Source organism: Poecilia latipinna, unplaced genomic scaffold (genome assembly GCF_001443285.1).
Source record: "Poecilia latipinna isolate Pla-1442-1.1 unplaced genomic scaffold, P_latipinna-1.0 Scaffold302, whole genome shotgun sequence".
Taxonomy (NCBI): domain Eukaryota; kingdom Metazoa; phylum Chordata; class Actinopteri; order Cyprinodontiformes; family Poeciliidae; genus Poecilia; species Poecilia latipinna.
In genome coordinates, this window is record NW_015112918.1 from 195,992 (window position 1) to 211,924 (window position 15,933).

General features: G+C 38.0%; 2 protein-coding genes across 2 annotated transcripts; one reads left to right on the plus strand and one right to left on the minus strand.

Moving 5' to 3' along the window:
* Positions 1-211: 211 nt before the first annotated feature.
* Positions 212-3,459, plus strand: tceanc2 (transcription elongation factor A (SII) N-terminal and central domain containing 2). Its single transcript, XM_015034539.1, has 5 exons — positions 212-283; positions 518-616; positions 704-845; positions 1,669-1,862; positions 2,489-3,459. Exons 2-5 carry the CDS (start codon positions 518-520, stop codon positions 2,675-2,677), a joined length of 624 nt encoding a protein of 207 aa, XP_014890025.1. The 5' UTR covers positions 212-283; the 3' UTR covers positions 2,678-3,459.
* Positions 3,034-11,164, minus strand: cdcp2 (CUB domain containing protein 2). Its single transcript, XM_015034538.1, has 6 exons — positions 10,335-11,164; positions 9,747-10,094; positions 6,889-7,230; positions 5,801-6,154; positions 5,394-5,572; positions 3,034-4,868 (listed from the first exon to the last, which is right to left on the minus strand). The coding sequence occupies exons 1-6, from the start codon at positions 10,399-10,401 to the stop codon at positions 4,563-4,565; spliced, it is 1,596 nt and encodes a 531-aa protein (XP_014890024.1). The 5' UTR covers positions 10,402-11,164; the 3' UTR covers positions 3,034-4,562.
* Between the last annotated feature and the right edge of the window lie 4,769 nt (positions 11,165-15,933).

Consider the following 15,933-nt stretch of genomic DNA (forward strand, 5'->3'; position numbering starts at 1 on the left):
TTTATGTCATTTTATTTTCTGTTACGTTTTATCTCATATATATTTGAAATTTTTTCAAAAATATATTTTCCTATTGCCATTTTTAAAGTCACATCTTATTTTTAACATTTAAACTAACCTGGATATTGTATGAGTGCACCTACAAATGTTATTCTTTTCTTTAGTTATGTTTACTTGACAGTCATTTCATCATTTTATACTAGTTGATTATTTCAACCTAGAGACATTTTTCCCCTAAATACCTGAAGGCAACATAATTTTTGCTACAAACAGGCTTCCGTCGGTAATTCAATATCATTATTGAAACTATTTTTTACTATTTTCTCACACGTAAACATGGTTAGAGAGTGCAAACAAATGGCATGATCAAATGTATAAAATCTCTCTTTAATATTAATTGCAAATTATTTAACGAGAACATTGTTTTTATCTAGCAAACTGTATCCGTTAGCAGTGGTTAGCTTACTTCAGCTAACGCTAACAAGCTGTAGCTGAAGAAATATACTTTTATTTGAAGATGGACAAGTTTGTCGTTCGGCTTCCCAAGGGAGAAACACCCAAACAACCGAAGAGCGGCGAGAGAGTTTACAGACAAGCTACAATTGAGTCTCTACGGGTGAGATATTAAGCATAGTGTGAATAAAAACAACATACGTTTCTACATTTAAAACTAATGATAGACTATTCATAATGTTTCTTCAAGAGGGTAGTTGTGATTGAGGACATCCTACGTTATAAGTCGACGCTAGAACTGCCAGATCAGAGCAAGGAGAACCTGATGAACGCCCTGACTGAGCTGAGCAAGAAGATCCCATCCAAAGAAGTGCTCAGGTCCACTAAAATAGGTACACACAGGAGAAACCTTTAAATCATCATTTTCTGCTCTTTGCTGGTTTGATATACCACACAGAAGAGATCTGTTATTAAACGGTCAAAATAAAAACAAGATAATTAATTTTGGCCCTAAAATACTGGCCATTTTCTATTACTATATTAAGAAATACAGCCCAAAGTTATGCAGTCATAGTTGATTTAAAACAACAACATAAGTAATCCATCTAATGTGTTTGGCCAAATCTGGCAGCCTAAGCAGAAAAGGCCAGACTTTCCTCTCTCCAAGGCGTTCCCAGTCCAGCTGAGAAACGAATAATCCCACCAGCGACTCATGGGTCCTTCTCTGAGGATCCTGGGAATCATGCAGACTCATTGCAGAAAGATCCCAGAAAGGGATTTGAGCACTCTTGCTGCAAGCTGACAATGCTACTAACTGCTACTAACCATTTTGACCACCGAGGATACTTTTTCTTTATTGCTTGAAAGAAACAATAAAGGAAAAATAATCTAGTGTGGTAATTACGGTTAAAAACTTTGATTAATTGCCAATTATTTTTGTGTTTACTCAGCTTGTCTGATATTTAAAGTTGTTTAAGGATATGAAACATTTAAGTACGATGAAAAACTAAAATCAGAAGATATCTGTAGAGGTTAAAATATGTTTGTGCTGCACTTTTAGCAGATTTACCATACGTCTTCATTTTGGACATAGTTCAAAACTCAGTCTTAAATATTACTTACTCTTTATTGTTGAAAGTCCAGTTTGTCACAAGCTTATTGCGTACTAACCTGAGGCTAAATTAATCCTTCTGGTTTTTTTTTTTTTTTTCCTAGGTCACACTGTCGACAAAGTACGGAAGCATCCAGACCCTGAAGTGAGTTCTCTGGCAGCAAAAGTTTACACTGACTGGAGGACTTTCATTGAGGAGAATTCAAATAAGCCGTCTATTGAAGTGCGCTCTGACAAACAGTCTGAAGGGCTCAGGAGCAACGCTCGGAGACTACTGTCTGAAGCACTGGAGGTCAAGGTGAGAAACAGGACAAAGAACTTTAATGGCATTTCACACATTTACCATCTTTTCGGGTCTTCTTCAGGACTCCAAATCCATAAAGAAATTAGATTTTTATCACTAAACTGCACAAATTATGTGCATTCTATTAAATAATTGTGAATTTGTTGATATTTATTGATCCTTCCATGGAATAAATGGTGGAGTAAAACATGTAAATTGCAATTTTGACAAAACAGACAACTTTAAGTGGATTTCAGACATAATAATTTGGATTTATTATGATCATTAAGTGATAAATACAGGTCAGAATAAGAAATCTTTCACAATAACAATAAAAAATAGGATAGATTTTAATCCTTAAAGGTGTCTTGTTTATTTTACTATAGTTAATCTCTTCTTGGAGATTTAGTAGCAACAAGTGAGACTCTCACCAAATTCTGTACTTGTTAGTTGAAATTGTAACAAAACTAAGCTATTTGTTAAAATCAGGTTTGTTGGTTTCATATTCTGTGGTCATCGTCTTTTTATTATTTGCTGGTTTATTTCCTAACACTTTGGTAATTTTCTATTTCATTCCTACAGATTGTTGAACTAACTGAATTGAAAAGTATTTTTTGTCTGTTGGTCTGTATGTGATACAGGAGGACTCTGGTCTGATAGACAACATAGAGAGAGAAGTTTTCCACCAGAGCTCCCGGTTAGTCAGCAGCTCATACAGACGGACAGTCAGGGCGCTGGTGTTCGCCTTCAAACACAACCCTGACGTCAGGAGTGAAGTAAAGGACGGCAAAATATCAGTCAGCCAGCTGGTTTCGAAATACAAAAAATAAGTGACTGCAAGACGGACGGTGACTCTGACCTATTATGGAAGAGATTTTAATGCCTGTGAATTTTTTTAAATTTTATTTTTAGTCTTTCATTGTGTTCTCTGTTGGCTGGGAAAATGCAGAATATTTTTGTACTTTGAGGCACGCCAGTAAATGTACGCTGTTTTATGAGTAAATGCTTTAATTTTAATATGACAAGCATATCTCCACTTTCACAATACTGTACCATATGTCATTAATTTTGTTTTAAAACCGAATGAAAAAAATGTCAATTAAATACAAAATTTATTGATGACATTTTTTATTGTAAACATACATGTTTCATAATTTTTTTTAGTGTTGCCTTAGAGGTTTTTTACAGTAAAGGTTCATTCACCAATTATTTAGCACAGCTCAAATGTAGTCCTTGACGGCTATCCTGCAACTTTTAGATACATCTCTTCTCAAACACACTTGAATGGCTCAGTAAGGGGCATATGCAGATCAGAATAACTGAATATGAGGGACTTCAGTCATTTGAGTCAGGTGTGAGAAAGAATGCATCTTAAAGTTGCAGGATAGTAGCTCTGGACCTGGTCACCGCTGGTGCAGCTCATTAACAGCGCTACAACGATACTTCTGGAAGATAAATTGTATCTAACACTATTGACCCTTTATATGAGTTCAATAAGTTTCCCAAAGACACTTTATCATGACAAGTGGAGAAGAACAGATCAAACTTCTTTGTGGATTCACCTCTTGTCAGTTCAACTTTGTCTGAAAATTAAAACTCTTAAAAACAAGCAGAAAAAACCCAACCCCACTGTGGCTCAAACACACACACAGCCCTGTTAAAATACGGTGTAAAAATAGGACTGTAATAAATAATTACAGAATATATCATTTTCTAACATGATATATTCTGTGCCATTCCGGTGGAAAAACAAATTTATCAGAGGGGAAAACACACACAAAAGCTGGTTGCATAAATGCCCTTTAACCAGTAGTTTTTGCTAAGCCACCGTTTGATTTAGTTTCAGCATTTAATCTTGAGTTCAGTTGGTTTGCAAGACCTTAGTATGAAAATTTACAATCTCCTCAAACCTTGTGTAAGAATGTGTCAAATCAAAGTTTGAACCTGAACTTTTGTAAAAGCCCGACTGGGCAGGATCTCTGTGATTCACTGTACCAGAATAATTAAAAAGTAGTTAGTAAAATGTCTTCTCACATTTTTGGGGGGTTATTATTACAATGTCTTGAACATGTCACTTGTAGAAAATGCAAAACAGACCATGTTTTATATTGTATTTAATAGCAAAACATTTTCATAAAACCTTACAAAAACAAAAATAAACTAAAAACAGCATATTTTCATCTCCCAAAGTACTCCTACAGAACCATCTTAGGTTTTTCAATGTCTAAGTCAGAAAGTAGCTAGAAAAATTTTCTTAAGAGTTATCACTTTGCTAAAAAAAAATTTATACACCACCACATTTCACAAATTAACTAGTTAGCTTCTAGAAAGTCACATTAAATATTTGGTTGCCAAAGCACTTAAGTAGCATCCCCAGCACAACTTGAATCACATTCATTGATGCAAGATGGATAGAAAACCTTACATAGCTGGCAGTTCCTTCATGTACCTGAAAATCTATGTACAAAACAATCAAAAGTACAAAAAGTTAGAAGTTAAAATTTTTGTTAGTAGATCTTGGTTTATTATGACACATTCAGAAACGTTTACTGGTGCACATTTCTGTGCAAAGCATTGCAGGTAACATATAGCTGTATGTAGAGAGCAGTGTCAACATCATAAAGTTATGTTTTCTTTTCAATTTTGTATGTTTTTTTTTTTTGTATAAAAATTAATCGAGACTTAAGAACTTGTCGGTGATCTCTATGTAACTCACTAAAGAAGCACCAACCAAACAATCGCTATCACCATGAGGATGACAGCCAGAACACAGATGCTGATGAAGACAATATCACTCAAGTCATGAGGTTCTGCCTCTGGTTCTGCCACGTATCCGCTGTTGTCGCTTTCCGCCTGCTGGGCCTGCTCCTCCAGCCGTCGCTCCTCCGCAGAAATGATTGACACAGACGCGACCTTCCTTAAGGCGTCGCACTGCACCTTGTATTCCTGCACGTTCTGCTGCTTCCCATCAGAGAAATCAATGTAGAGCTTGTTCACCAGCATGGTGATGTTGCGGTGTTTCTGTAAAGGATTATCAGTCACAAAATGGGTACAAAATAAGTTTAGTCATATTTTATCAGCTGCATATTCTATAAATCTTGGCACTTGAATCCTTGGACATGATAGAAGCTTCATGTTATTCTACGTGTAGACATGACCTTGAAATAGTTTGGTCATTTATTTATAAAATATAGATTCATAGATTTTAGACATGAGTTACTTGTACTCTACCAACCATAGAATAAACTTATTATAATGGCAATCACTGTCCTGCAAATCCTTAACTTGGTCCACATGCTAAAAGGTGCCTCGTGGGAATGTGGAGAGTAGAATTTGCGGGGCGGGGCAGTGCTTGAAATAACTGCTTGCAGTTGTTATTTTTTTAAGTCTGATTTTAAATCTACAACACTAAAACTAAAATATTTAACCATTTTTTTTAATATTCCACTTCCTTTTTTTTTTTTTTTGTACAGATCTTTGTAAAAGCAAATTATTTTTTAAACAAGAAATCATTTCATGATGTTATAGAGTATGGGAGCCAGTTACCTGGCTGGCTGTACCACAGTTGACAAACTGGGCCAGTATTTTATATGAGGTGGTTGTCAGCTGAGCTGTGCATGTCGGGTTTCCAAGGTAGATGCTCTCTCGGTCCAGCTGAGGGAGCGACCGTTGAGGAATCAGGATGGTAAACTCTGATCTGGTGCAGCTAACGTTCACCGGCACCACTGAGGAAAACATATTCAAGCATTTCGTGAGCAGAATAGGAACGACACGGAGCAGAGCTGTATGCTGGGATGAATGTTTAGAATTTAAAGAGCAAATTTAGTTGGGATTAATACTGCAAACAGTGTACTCAGTGGGGAGTACATATCTTTAACCTGCAGTCCCCACAGGATACACTCAATTAATAGTCCCATTAGCTCCTGATAAAAGACAAACACAAACACATTTACCTCCTAGATAAGAAGCGGTGAACCCTCTGTGAGCTTCGTTTCTGTCTGTGCTGAGGACAACCAGCAGCTTGTTCCCCTTGGAAACGAGGGAAGAAGGCTTCTCCCTGCCGCACCAGCGCCCCATCAGCGTGTCTGCCTGGCTGTCCCCGTCATACACCGACACCGAGTCGTAGTCGCACTCGTCTGACAGACTGTTGCGGCCCTCCAGGTCCATGACAGGAAAGAAGAGCTTGATGCGGTACCCAGCTTCCAGGGTGATGCTCCAATGGCAGTTGATGTTGTTCGGGTAGATGTTGGGGAAATGTGGGCTGCTGAAGTTGCCGCTCACAGCCGATAGAACTTGTTGGCATTCACCTATTTGAAGTGAATGTCAGTAGTTAGCCATCTTCATTAAGGTTTCTGTTCTGTGTTTACTTTACTACTTCTTTTCAAGGGTGCTATTTAAAGCAGTCTTAAAATTAAAAGCTAAAGTTTATAGCAGGTAATTGAAGTTTATGAGGACTCCCTTTAAGTTTATAGGTTTCCAGTTTTGGGAATCTGACTCATTTGTTTACTTGCATTGCACAAACGTAATGAGTAGGTTATGCATTCTAAAGTTTAACTCGTCCATACAAAATCTAGCAGCAAGTAGTTAAAGCTCAAGTGGTAAAAAGCTGGAGATTGATGTAAGGTTATATCTGCATCGCAGCTCAACCATAATCTTTCATGTAGTTTAGCTACTGATGGAACACAGTACAGATATCGATCTGGTATCGATCAAAAACTCATAGCTGCAATTGAGACAAAAAATGAAATATTTAAGTCAGACGTAACATTTGTGCACATTGTCCATGCCTTTAGATTTACACTCAACAAAGTCACACTCACACGTTTTCCAGTCTGGACTTTGACTGGACCACTAATGGGTTTTCACATTGCTGCAGAATGTGAAAAGCCTTTGATTCAATTCAAAGGATTCGATTTGAATCATCTTGTTAGTCCTTCAAGTGACTTGTTTTAGACATTCAGCTTCATCAATGAGCTTTTTTTAATTCAATGTTTTCCTTATTTTCCACTCTATTGACAGTTAGTCTAGGAAATGTTCTTACCTGAGTAATAGTAAGCCTTGAAGCCTCGCCCACCAATGTTGAAATCCGACTTGAAGACTACCAGGAGTTGGTTAGCAGTAGTGACTGTGTTGAGGGGTTTATCTGTCCCGCAGTATTTGCCGAGATGGCGGTGGGTGACTGTTGGCCCATCGAACAGGGCAACAAAGTCAAAGTTACATCCCTCGTTGTTCTCCAGCTGGAAGTCCAGGAAGACCAAGGTGACAACACTTGTATTTGACATGTGGATTGTCCAGGAGCAGTCTGCATTGTTGCTGTACTCCTGAGGGTAGCCTGGGCTGGAAATTACACCGGATAGTCCAGTCAACACTCCACCACACATGTCTAGTGAGGACAGGAGGCAAAAAGGGAAAAAAACTGTTAAATGGTAAGAAAAATGCCTTTAACCAGAAACCATCACTCAATGTGGATCATGTCATCAAACATCTCCCTTATTTATGTACCTAAGCAAGAATTTGGGAGATTTATACGACAGTGACCCAAAGCCCACAGCCAAGCTCACAAACACTGGCATCAGGAGCCGTCAGCAAATATCTCTGAGCAGCCCAGTCAGAGGATGGACTTTCATCTAATTGAACATCGCTGTAAAGACCAAGTCCTTTTTACTGACTCTTTACATTAAGTCTGCCTGAGCCAGAGAGCATCTCCAGAGAAAAACAGCAGAAAATGCCCCAAACAATGGGCCAAGTTTGTAGAGGGAGGCATATAAAAGACTCGAGGTAGTGATTGCTGCTGAAGGTGCTCAGACAAGTGTAGAGTAAAGGCTGCGAATGCTTATATAGTACACAGTATTTGCGGTTTTCTTTTTTAATTTTCAATAAAATTGCACCAGTTTCAACTTTTTTCACTTTGTTGCTATAATCCACTGAAGGGTATAAAACTGTAATGCTGAAAAACTAAGGCACGGTGAATACTGTCTGGAAATGCAAATTAATTCTAATTGCTATTTTTTTTATTCTGCATTTCTCCTTACCTTCTCAGATTTTACCTGTGTGGAGGTAAAATTCCCCTTATCTATAGTTAAAGCCTTCACTTCACTACACTCTTACACTGATCAAACATTGTAAAAAAAAGAAAAAAAAAATGGTTACTTGTTGAAATGTGAAGCACATCTTTTAAAATGCTGTTGTAATCTGAGAAAGATCAAAGAACCATTGAAGCACCTCAGGCATATTTCAAAGGCAAAAGATGTCTAATGTCCAAAGTTGAAAGTTGTGCTTGACCGCTTGCTGATCCATTTTGGCGAGCAATAAACAAACGTCAGTTCTCCATTGTTTACTTTTGCTTTTCTCGGTCTGGTCAAATATCTTAGGCCCTCAAAAATCTCAGGATCTGATTTAAGTCTAAACTTTAACCTTTCCAAAAACATTTATGTTGATTTTTTTGCTAAGTACATTAGATTGGATTAAATTCTTTAAAACATACAATGATCACATTGGCAGTATGGGATCATTGCCCTGTTGGATGATTATGTGCTGTCAATCCTCCAGTTGTCTACTACCTGGCTGATGTTTTTCTCCAGAATTGTCATTCTCTTTTCATATGGTTCTTTTTAATCTTTAAAAGTTTTGAAAAATACAGAAATGTCACATGCTCTGACTGTCAATTTTGAATTCTGAAATCTAAAATCCACGTCCTCTTTCATCTTTTTCCCAAAGGCTTTCAGAAAATAAGAAAGCTTTTTTTGATTGGCTTTATCTGTGAGGAATGAGTCGTCCTTGCTTGAAAGAGATGGAAACCAGCTTTGTACACAATGTCCACAGCACCGTCATCATTGTCATAGCAAAATCTCCCTGCCTTTGTCATGAACCTTGGCTCTAGGACGAATTTTAAAAGGAACAGGAACTAACAATATTTCACTTGAGAGCAAATTTGAACTCAAGCAGCATTTAACCAAAGTTGTCCGAATTAATAGTCCAATTAGCGGGTTTCGTTGTTGGAGGCATAAGGGCACATACTTTGAAACAAATAGCGACTGCCAATTGGTCAATTGCTGACAACCCCCCTTAGAATGATTGACAGGCTAATTATTGGCACTGATTCTATACCCCCTAGAGAAGGCTGTTAATGCTGCCCTCTTCAGTAGGGTAGCCAGTGACTGTGGCATGTGCTGAGGCATATTTTTTGGTGTTTAAACAATTGGAATATGTGGCTCCAAGCATTATAAGAGGGGGTCTTAAATATTCACGGATTTCATATATTTGCTGGTGATTGTGGTCCCTAACATATGCGAATGCTGGGAGTCTATTGTACTCCACTTGCCCTTGTTATAATGGCTGACTATCTTTTTCTGTATTTCCACTGATAGTTTGATGATTTATTCTTGGTGATGATTTTTTATTATTCTTGTAAAACATAAAATAAATGCTTGGATGGGATCATTGCCCTGTTGGAGGTTAATTGCTATCACTCTTATCTTTGCTAGAACATCTTTGAAGGGAGCCAAGTAAAGTTGGGACATTGCCTGGGCCTCACAAAAAGGTAAAAATTACCCCTTGGGAGGAAAAGCAAGTTGACAAAATTAAGATTACTTTAAACCTAAATCTACCAGGTCTGTATCATTTTTGGGCTCAACTATACCACCCTGCCTTTGAGGTAGTTTGAGGTGAATTTCTTTGACAACAGTCTACAAAGAGCATTATTTTACACACATTAAGAGTAAAAATGTTTAAGCTCAATAGAAAACTTTAAAAACAGTCTAAGATTGTTGTATCTAAATTCTAGACATGTACACAAGGCCAGGATGTTTAGGTACAATTCATGAGTTACAAAGTCAGCAGAAGTTTTGCAGAGTTTAGCCCCAATATATCTGTCATGTTACATTAAATCTAACCAGTTACCTTTTCTGTAGCCAACACTGAAGCCCCTGTGGGCCACATGGCGGTCCGAATGGAAAATAATGGACATGACATTCCAAGACGAGGTGAACTGAGGTGGGGAAATGTCACCACAAAATGTCCCAAGGAGGTTCCCCTCGTCCTCAGATATGCCATTGTATATTTTGATGTAGTCGTAAGCACAGCTGGTGTGGTACTCCAGCTCAAAGTGGTGAAAGGTGAGGAGGACTGAGGAGCCTTCAGCCACTACAATCAGCCAGGAGCAGTCAGTGTTGTAGGGATACAAGCCTGGGAAGTTTGGACTGGAAATGTTACCTGACAGAGCGGAGAGGATGCCTCCACATTTGACACCTAGAAATTACAAAAGCAATGTTTTAGTTTAGCTCAGAGGAAAAGATATGGGAAGGCTTACTGCTTATCCCTGACTGATATCACTGTTTTCTTGGCAGCTGATACAATCCATGAAATTGTATTACACTCTGACTTTGAACAATGGAGGCCCAGCTTTATCTGTATATATAGCCTCTACAAAATAAAACACTCCTATTAAATCTAAATAGTATTCCATCAGGATAAAAAATGACAACTCACCTTTTTTAGTATAAGCCCTGTCAACCAACAGTAGTAAATGAATCAGTATGGCCACCCCGAGACTCATATTGTTATTGTGGATTCGGCTTTTCTGAAACCTCGACTGCTTTTCCAGCCGAGACACACAACTGTAATGTCACAGTGCACCGCCTTGAGGTAATAGGACTTTGAAAAATTTATCCACTGCCTGAATGGGGGAACCTGATGCCTATCCACCTACAGGCTGCGCTTTGGCCTGTTTGCTAAATTTTAATGACTGATATCCAGTGAGCTCTAGATGCTTGTCAGGACACTGTTTGCAGAGAGGTTATGCATTTTTAATGATGGCAGAGTGCACACAAACACTGTCAGACACCCAGCTGGGAAGGGCCTTGAGACAAACAGAGAAAATGGATTTTATAATAACAAATACTTCTGTCCGAGTTGCATGAAAAATAAAAGGAATGTGTGGACTGGGCTAAAATGTTGTTAAAGTGATGGCATTACGTATTTTCCACAATCAAGTGTGTTGCCTGAAGTTGCTTTAAAAATGTCAAACACAGCTTTAAAAAATGACCTTATTGGATGCCTTGAAAATGGGCTTCTGTCCCTTTAAGAAGATCCTAGTCTTTCCAACACACTGCCTTTAGCTCCTCATCACAACAATGCTCCTCTATTATGCCGTTAGCAACTGTTCTGAGGTGCGTTGGATTGAGAAGTAGTTTGTATGATGACCTCAGCAGATGCGCAGTTCCACCAGGTGTTTGCTAATTGTTGCTGTCACTAGTCTAGTGGAGCTGAGAGGAGAAGGTGCAGAGACACTTTATGGGAGCAAGTGTTTAGGCACCTCTTTAAACTCGCAGAAGATTGAAGGATTTCTCAAACTTGCATGGAAGATCTAAAGCAATACTCCAGGTATGTTTTTGATGAGGGCACAACATTATAACATCATATAAAGTTTTAAAAAGTCAGTTTTACATAATACACCGCCTTTAAACATAAAAAAAAGTGTTTCAGATGAGGGAAACAACCGCAGTAAAGATTAGCCCACACATTTAATCCAGTCGTAACAGTCTGCTTTTATAGCACAACCATAATGAGCTCATGAAGCTTCCCCACAAACCAATTCAGTTTCTAATGAAAATAGTTTGGCCATGCAGAGGGCTGTGCTAATAATACGGCATAATTACAGTTGTGCTTGTGAAAAAGGCGTTTCTGGTGACATAAAAGAGTTGCAAAAGTATGCATATCCCTTTAATGTTTTTATATTTTGTCAAGTATTTTTACTTTGACTTTATGCGGTAGATCAATACAAAGCAGTGCATGCAGGAAAGAATGTGATGAATGTGGTTTTAAGAACTTTTCCCCAAAATGTCAGAAAAGTGTATTTCTTGTTTGCAACAACAATCAATATTGTTATTATTGCAGGCTCATTAGAATGTCCCTCCACGTTTTGCACATGATGAGAATGATTTTTTTCCCCCCCGTTCTCAAACACCTCAAGCTCCATCAGATTAGAAGGAGCTCAATTGTGAACATCAATTTTCAAGTCTTACCACAGATTTGATTTGAATCTTAGGTCTGGTCTTTGAAAGGGTCATTGTAGGACATGGTTATGATACAAACTATTTCACTTTAGGTATAGACCTGTTGTCCTGCTGGAGGGCACACTACCGCCATAGACTCAAGTCTACTGCAGCCTCCATCACGGGGAGATGGAGATATTATCCTACGCCTTTTGGTGCGTTCCTGCTCCAACACACCTGAATCCAATGGTTAAACTCCCTCATCGGTATGTCACTCAGCTCTGCAGAGCGCCTGGTAACGAGCAATTCATTTGATTCAGGTGGTTTGTAGAAGAAATTCATCAGATCATAAAAAGTCCTCTGTGAGATATTTCAAGGCAGTTGATTGTACTGAATTTTATTTAAGGTATCAGAAAAAAAAGGAAAATAATTTACTTGCACGTAACATTTAACAAAAAACTATTTTAGAATTCATGTCTAATTTTCTGTCCACTTCACAATTATGCACTACTTTTTGTTGGTTTATCACATGCAGTCCTAATTAGTACATCAAAATGTGCTTTTGTAATTTGACACAACTTGAATCGGTCAAAGGGTAGGAATACTTTTTAAAGGTACTGCATGTGAATTATTCTTTGTTTTGATTTTAGCTCTTTATAGGAGTCAGAGCAGTACATAAAAAAGGTCATCTCTGAGAAAGAAACCACCCTTTTCAATGCAAATTTTGTTTACATTCTCATTTCTCATTCTAAGGAACACAATGCAGAGGCTCTCAGATGGATATTTTCCTGTATTTGCCAAATGCCAATCGTATTCCATGACTCACTCCCTCTGTTTGGCAGTCTTATAGCTCAAAAGTGCAGATAGATGTATACAATAACACTGACTGAATGGGGTGGATAACAAACAGGGAGATAAAGCGCTCTTAGTGAAACCATACTCTGCAAATTAATGTTTGCTGTTCAGCAGTGCTGTGAAGGCAGAGCTTTTAGACTGACATCTAATAGCTTTGGCGGGTCTCCTTTAATTCCCGCACGAGACTACTAGATGGCGCTGTTGCCACACACCAACAAAATGATGAAGGCGCTGCAGGCTTCCCAAATAGTAATGCCGAGCTCCAAGCTGAAATAAATAAGAATGTGATTAAAATCAGTCAAGTGCTTTTTGCACAGAGGTCTGTGAGACTGAAATGAACTTGCCTTGTCTTTGAATTTTAATTCTGTCCTCTCCTAAAGCTCGTCATTGTTCAAGGATGTGGGTGCTGGGCAATGCTGCAATGTGTTTCAGGAAGATATTGTGCGTTTGGAGCAGTTTAATCACCTATTAGGAAACGAAATGCTCAGAAAAACACAAATGAAGGTTGGAACTGCTGGAAATTTCTAGAAGAGGAAAGGGAAACATTTAGCAAGCAACTGATCTGGGATATTTACATTAAGCACATAAAGTAAACGAGGGCAAAAACTTTGTCTTATTAATCACAATTGCTATGCCAAACAGGGTTTTATGCTCTTTTGCAGGTCTGGTGTGTGCTCTGAATGTAAAAGCTGGAGGGCCACTGTGTATGGCAGGTTTTAATCAAAAGCGTGTGTTGATGTCTGTATGCTTTAGGGAAACTATGTCATTGAATTTATTCCACATCAAGACAGATTAGAATCTCCTTTGAGACTGCAGCATGAGAGCTACCAATATAACATTTCATACAGGTACATTCTCTTTGAAGAAAATTATGTGGAAAAGGGATTAAATGAAAATATAGTTTCAAATATTGATACAAATTAGTGAAGAGACAAATTGACTCAGCCTCCCTACCAAAACCATTTTGCACACAAACAATTAGGTTAACAAAATGTGTTCTTTATAAACACCACTGTATAAAATATTATTTATCTGCAGGTCCATTGACTGTATGACCAGATCTTTTGTCAAAGTGTGAATGTTAAACATTCGCCTTAGTTTGTGCTACCCACTCAATAGGTAAAATATAAATATTAGCTTAAATGAACAAACCCGTTCTTGAGAATTAACTGAGATTATTAACACAACCCACAGATGTTTAGTCTACATCATTATATAACATACTTTTATTAGTTTTCATTTCTTATTTCATCTCATGAAGGTGTTCAGTGATCCCTGCAAGTTATTGCATATAATTGAAAATGGCTATCTTTCTAATATCTTTGTACCCAAACTGTGTGGCCATTTTGACCAATTTTTGTTAAGATTTTAATTTTAAAAGAAGCAATTTCAAGATTTTCAAAACTAATACATAGCATTTAACAATGTATAACACATTGCCTGTCTGTATTGACTTAACTCTTTTGTCAAGGTCTGAATGCTGAACATAGTTAGCAGTAGCATGTGCTAGCTTGCTAGCAGGCAAAATGCCACTGTTAATTTGAGTGAACAAACTCATTTCTAAGTATGAACTAAAATCATTAAAACAACTCATTGACATTTACATTACTACAGAGCAAATCTGGTGTGAAGAATTGATGTCCAACATTTGGTGGCAATTCTCCCACTAATGTTTGGTTAAAATTACTCCTCGTCTGTCCTAGCAACTTGAACCCAGTATTAGGATTGAATAAATAATCCAGAAGATATTTTTATCAGCTATCTTATTTATTAGTTTTCTTTTGCTGTCATTTGTTAGCCATATGAATGTAGCTCTTATTCTACAACCTTGTGATTCCATTGAGTGCCGCCTAACAGCCAGAAATGTTTTTTTTTTTTTTTTTCCCGCTGCAATGCTGGAATTTTGTTAACATTTCTACCTTCTCTAGACCAAGGACGATATTGTTATGTCATTGCACTGCCAATTCAGGGAGCTCAGATTGGATTATGGGCCATAATGAGCTCAGCCTCCTTCTATAGTTATGAGCGTAATGAAATCTGTTATCCGAGTTAAGGAGCAGAGAGGAGAAAGGACAGACTTCCATTGGCAACTGCTGCAGTACTGTCTTCCTTCAGTTGAAATAACATTGTTATGGTAGCTTTTCTGTTGGTTATACAAATTGAATTATGGAAAAAGAAACATCCCAGTGTTTGCCAACTGCACTGCGGGATGTTGGTGGGTTAATTAGCTTTCTCGTCTCCCAGTGCAGCAGCTCTTGTCACATTGTGTTTTCTTTATATTTTCTTGAGCATTTCTGCTAAACTTTTTCCTCTTCAAAACAATGTTTCATTACATTTCTCCATGCTGTTTTGAACTTTAGCTAACAGCAATACATTTGCTTGTACTTTTGATAAAACCTCTTCTGGAGAGAAGTCTTAGAAGAGAAGAAGAAGAATAACATACATATGTAATGAGGTAAATGAGTTTGAGACAGCAAATCCTCAGTAGGGTTATGTAGAGTTGTCACAAATTAGGAGAAAAGGATAGCAGTCACAATGTGAGCTTTATCTCTTCCTGAAGCAATTCGATCGACAATACAGACAACATAATAGTATCAGTTATGCAATATTATTCTTTGCGAATAAAATGCACAGAAAAGAGCATACTGCACATCCCATAACCTCCTCTCCTGTCTTTCAGATTCTGTGGACATTGATCTATATTATCAGTAAACCTTCCTGATGTTATTGTCACTGTCTACAACAGTTTACAACTGAAAACCAGCGTTCAGGCCCGAAACCTGGGAGTAGTGATGGACTCTGACCTGAACCTTCAGAGCCACATTAAGACAGTCACAAAGTCGGCCTTCTATCACCTGAAGAACATCTCCAGGATTAGAGGACTGATGTCTCAGCGTGATCTAGAGAAACTCATCCATGCGTTTATCTTTAGCCGCATTGATTACTGCAACAGCGTCTTCACAGGTCTGACTAACAAATCATTCAAACAGCTGCAGCTGATCCAGAACGCTGCTGCTCGCGTTCTCACTAAAACCAGGAAGATAGAGCACATAACACCAGTTTTAAAGTCCCTACACTGGCTCCCTGTAGCTCAAAGAATAGACTTTAAAATACTGTTAGTTTGTAAATCACTGAACGGTTTAGCACCACAATACATTAAAGATCTGTTATTGCTGTACCAACCGTCTAGACCTCTCAGATCTTCTGGTTCTGGTTCTGCTCTGCATCCAGAAGCAGAA

Coding starts and splice junctions, on each gene's coding strand:
- cdcp2 (XM_015034538.1), bottom strand. CDS start 10,401: ATGAGTCTCGGGGTGGCCATACTGATTCATTTACTACTGTTGGTTGAC. Junction 10,095..10,334: donor CAGGGCTTATACTAAAAAAG/GTGAGTTGTCAT, acceptor TGTAATTTCTAG/GTGTCAAATGTGGAGGCATC. Junction 4,869..5,393: donor ACTGTGGTACAGCCAGCCAG/GTAACTGGCTCC, acceptor AATCCTTTACAG/AAACACCGCAACATCACCAT.
- tceanc2 (XM_015034539.1), top strand. CDS start 518: ATGGACAAGTTTGTCGTTCGGCTTCCCAAGGGAGAAACACCCAAACAA. Junction 617..703: donor CTACAATTGAGTCTCTACGG/GTGAGATATTAA, acceptor TGTTTCTTCAAG/AGGGTAGTTGTGATTGAGGA. Junction 846..1,668: donor GCTCAGGTCCACTAAAATAG/GTACACACAGGA, acceptor TTTTTTTCCTAG/GTCACACTGTCGACAAAGTA.